Source organism: Mandrillus leucophaeus, unplaced genomic scaffold (assembly GCF_000951045.1).
Source record: "Mandrillus leucophaeus isolate KB7577 unplaced genomic scaffold, Mleu.le_1.0 Scaffold899, whole genome shotgun sequence".
Taxonomy (NCBI): Eukaryota; Metazoa; Chordata; class Mammalia; order Primates; family Cercopithecidae; genus Mandrillus; species Mandrillus leucophaeus.
Genome location: NW_012109796.1, coordinates 542,445 through 544,478, shown reverse-complemented (window position 1 = coordinate 544,478; position 2,034 = coordinate 542,445). Strand labels below are relative to the sequence as shown.

At 44.5% G+C, this 2,034-nt stretch overlaps 1 protein-coding gene across 1 annotated transcript in view; it reads right to left on the bottom strand.

Moving 5' to 3' along the window:
• Window positions 1–2,034, bottom strand: part of TTF1 (transcription termination factor, RNA polymerase I) — a gene marked incomplete at its 3' end in the record, with an annotated part of 32,817 nt that overhangs the window by 26,306 nt on the left and 4,477 nt on the right. Inside the window, exon 2 of the mRNA XM_011969551.1 lies at window positions 591–1,976. Coding sequence (XP_011824941.1) covers window positions 591–1,969 — 1,379 coding nt within the window. The remainder of the gene's footprint in view (window positions 1–590; window positions 1,977–2,034) is intronic.

The following is a 2,034-nucleotide window of genomic DNA, read 5'->3' as shown; positions in this document are numbered from 1 at the left end:
TGCTCAGACTATTTTTCAGAGGTAATTTGGGCTTTTAAATTTACTCACAGATTTTCAGGGCTGGAATAGTTCTTAGTGAAAATCGAATGTCTTATTTCACACATGAAGAAATTAAACTACCTGCCAAGTTTACTCAATTAAAGATGTATGATAGTCTGTACATCCAGGGTATATTGAGGGTCTACCTCTTGATGATTTCTGCCATTTAATATGTATGTGCTGAGGCCAGGTGCGGTGCCTCACGCCTGTAATCCCAGCATTTTGAGAGGCTGAGGCGGGTGGATCGCCTGAGGGCAGGAGTTTGAGACCAGCCTGACCAACAAGGAGAAACCTCGTGTCTACTAAAAATACAAAATTAGCCAGGTGTGGTGGTGCATGCCTGTAATCTCAGCCACTTGGGAGAATCGCTTGAACCCGGGAGGCGGAGGGCACAGTGAACTGAGATCGCACCATTGCACTCCAGCCTGGGCAATAAGAGCAAATCTCCGTCTCAAAAAAAAAAAAAAAGGAGTCTGTGCTAAATAAAGAGGCATGGGCAGAATCCATACAAAAGAAATATACCAGTAGCTGGCATACCACTCCCACGTTACCTTGGCACCTCTTGCATATGCTTGCTTGCTGAACAGGCCCGGGTTTTCTTTCGTCGGGGCCTGGGTTTCACACTTTCTTCCATCACGGCGCCATCACCTTCTACTGAATCAAAGAGTGTGCTCTCAGAGTTCTTACTGGACACTGAAAAACCATCACCAGACGCTACGGCCCTTTTGACAGACTTAAGCTTCCTTTTCTTAGACTTCTTCTCTGTACTGTTGGATTCCTTGAACCCTTTAAGAGCCTTCCTGCCTTCCACAATCCCAACCTCACGGCCCACCTGTGATCCTTCAGGGTATGCACTCTCAAGGCTCTCAGGCATGGCCATTGCCTCAAATTCCTGGTGACTGGACTTTTTCTTTTTTTTCTTTGACTTGTTTTTATAAGCCGGTGCTGGTAGTTCTGCAGTTTCACCACGTAGGCCCACAGCAGGCCGGGATTCCTGCGTCTCAGTCCCAACCTCGCTGCCCACTTGTGATCCTTCAGGCATGGCCAATGCCTCAGAGTCCTGGTAACTGGACTTTTTCTTCTTTTTTTTCTTAGACTTTTTTTTGTGAGTAGGTCCTAGTAGTTCTGGAGCTTCACCATCCAAGCCCACAGCAGGCCGGGATTCCTGCATATCAGGCTCAGCCTCACTGCCCGCTTGCGATCCTTCAGGCATGGCCAACGTCTCATATTCCTGGTTACTGGACTTTTTCTTTTTTTTCTTACACTTGTTTTTATGAGCAGATGCTGGTAGTTCTGTCATTTCACCCCCTTGACCCATAGAAAGCCAGGACTCCTCCTGGTGGGATTCCGACTGAGGCAGGGCATCCATTGCCCGCTGGCTCTCCTGTACAGCATCCCAGGATGCAGCTTTCCTCCGATGCTTTTTATTCTTTTTCTCCCTAATTTTATTGTGCAGTGCTTCTGATTTATGTGTATGTGACTTAGCAAGTACCTGAAATTTGTCTGTTTTAGGCTCTTCTGGTAACTTCTGTTCCATGCTCATATCAACACAAATGACATCAACATCCTTTCTAAAAGGCTTTGGTGTGTTGCTAATATTTTCTTTATCCACAAGGACAACTGTAACACCTGCTTCCTCTTCCACCTCCAAAGCACTGTATCTTCTCTTTTTTCTCTTTTTGAGCGTAGCAGTGGCATTTTCAGCATCATCATGGATTCTGGATTTTTTCAAAGGAGAAGAAATGAGATGCTGGAAATCTTTTTTCCTCTTTTTCCTCCTAGTTATTTCAGACTGTTCACTCACCAGGGAGGAGTCTCTGAAAATTTCGTGGGAATGTTTCTGAGGTCTTTCCTTATGTACAGAATACTTTTTCTTTTTCTTGTCAGAAACTGGAGTGTGGATTTCAAATCTGCGTGATTCTCCTTCCATTTTATTCCTATGTGGAAATGTGATGACAACAATGGTTTATTTTTGCTTTTTTTTTTTTTTTTTTT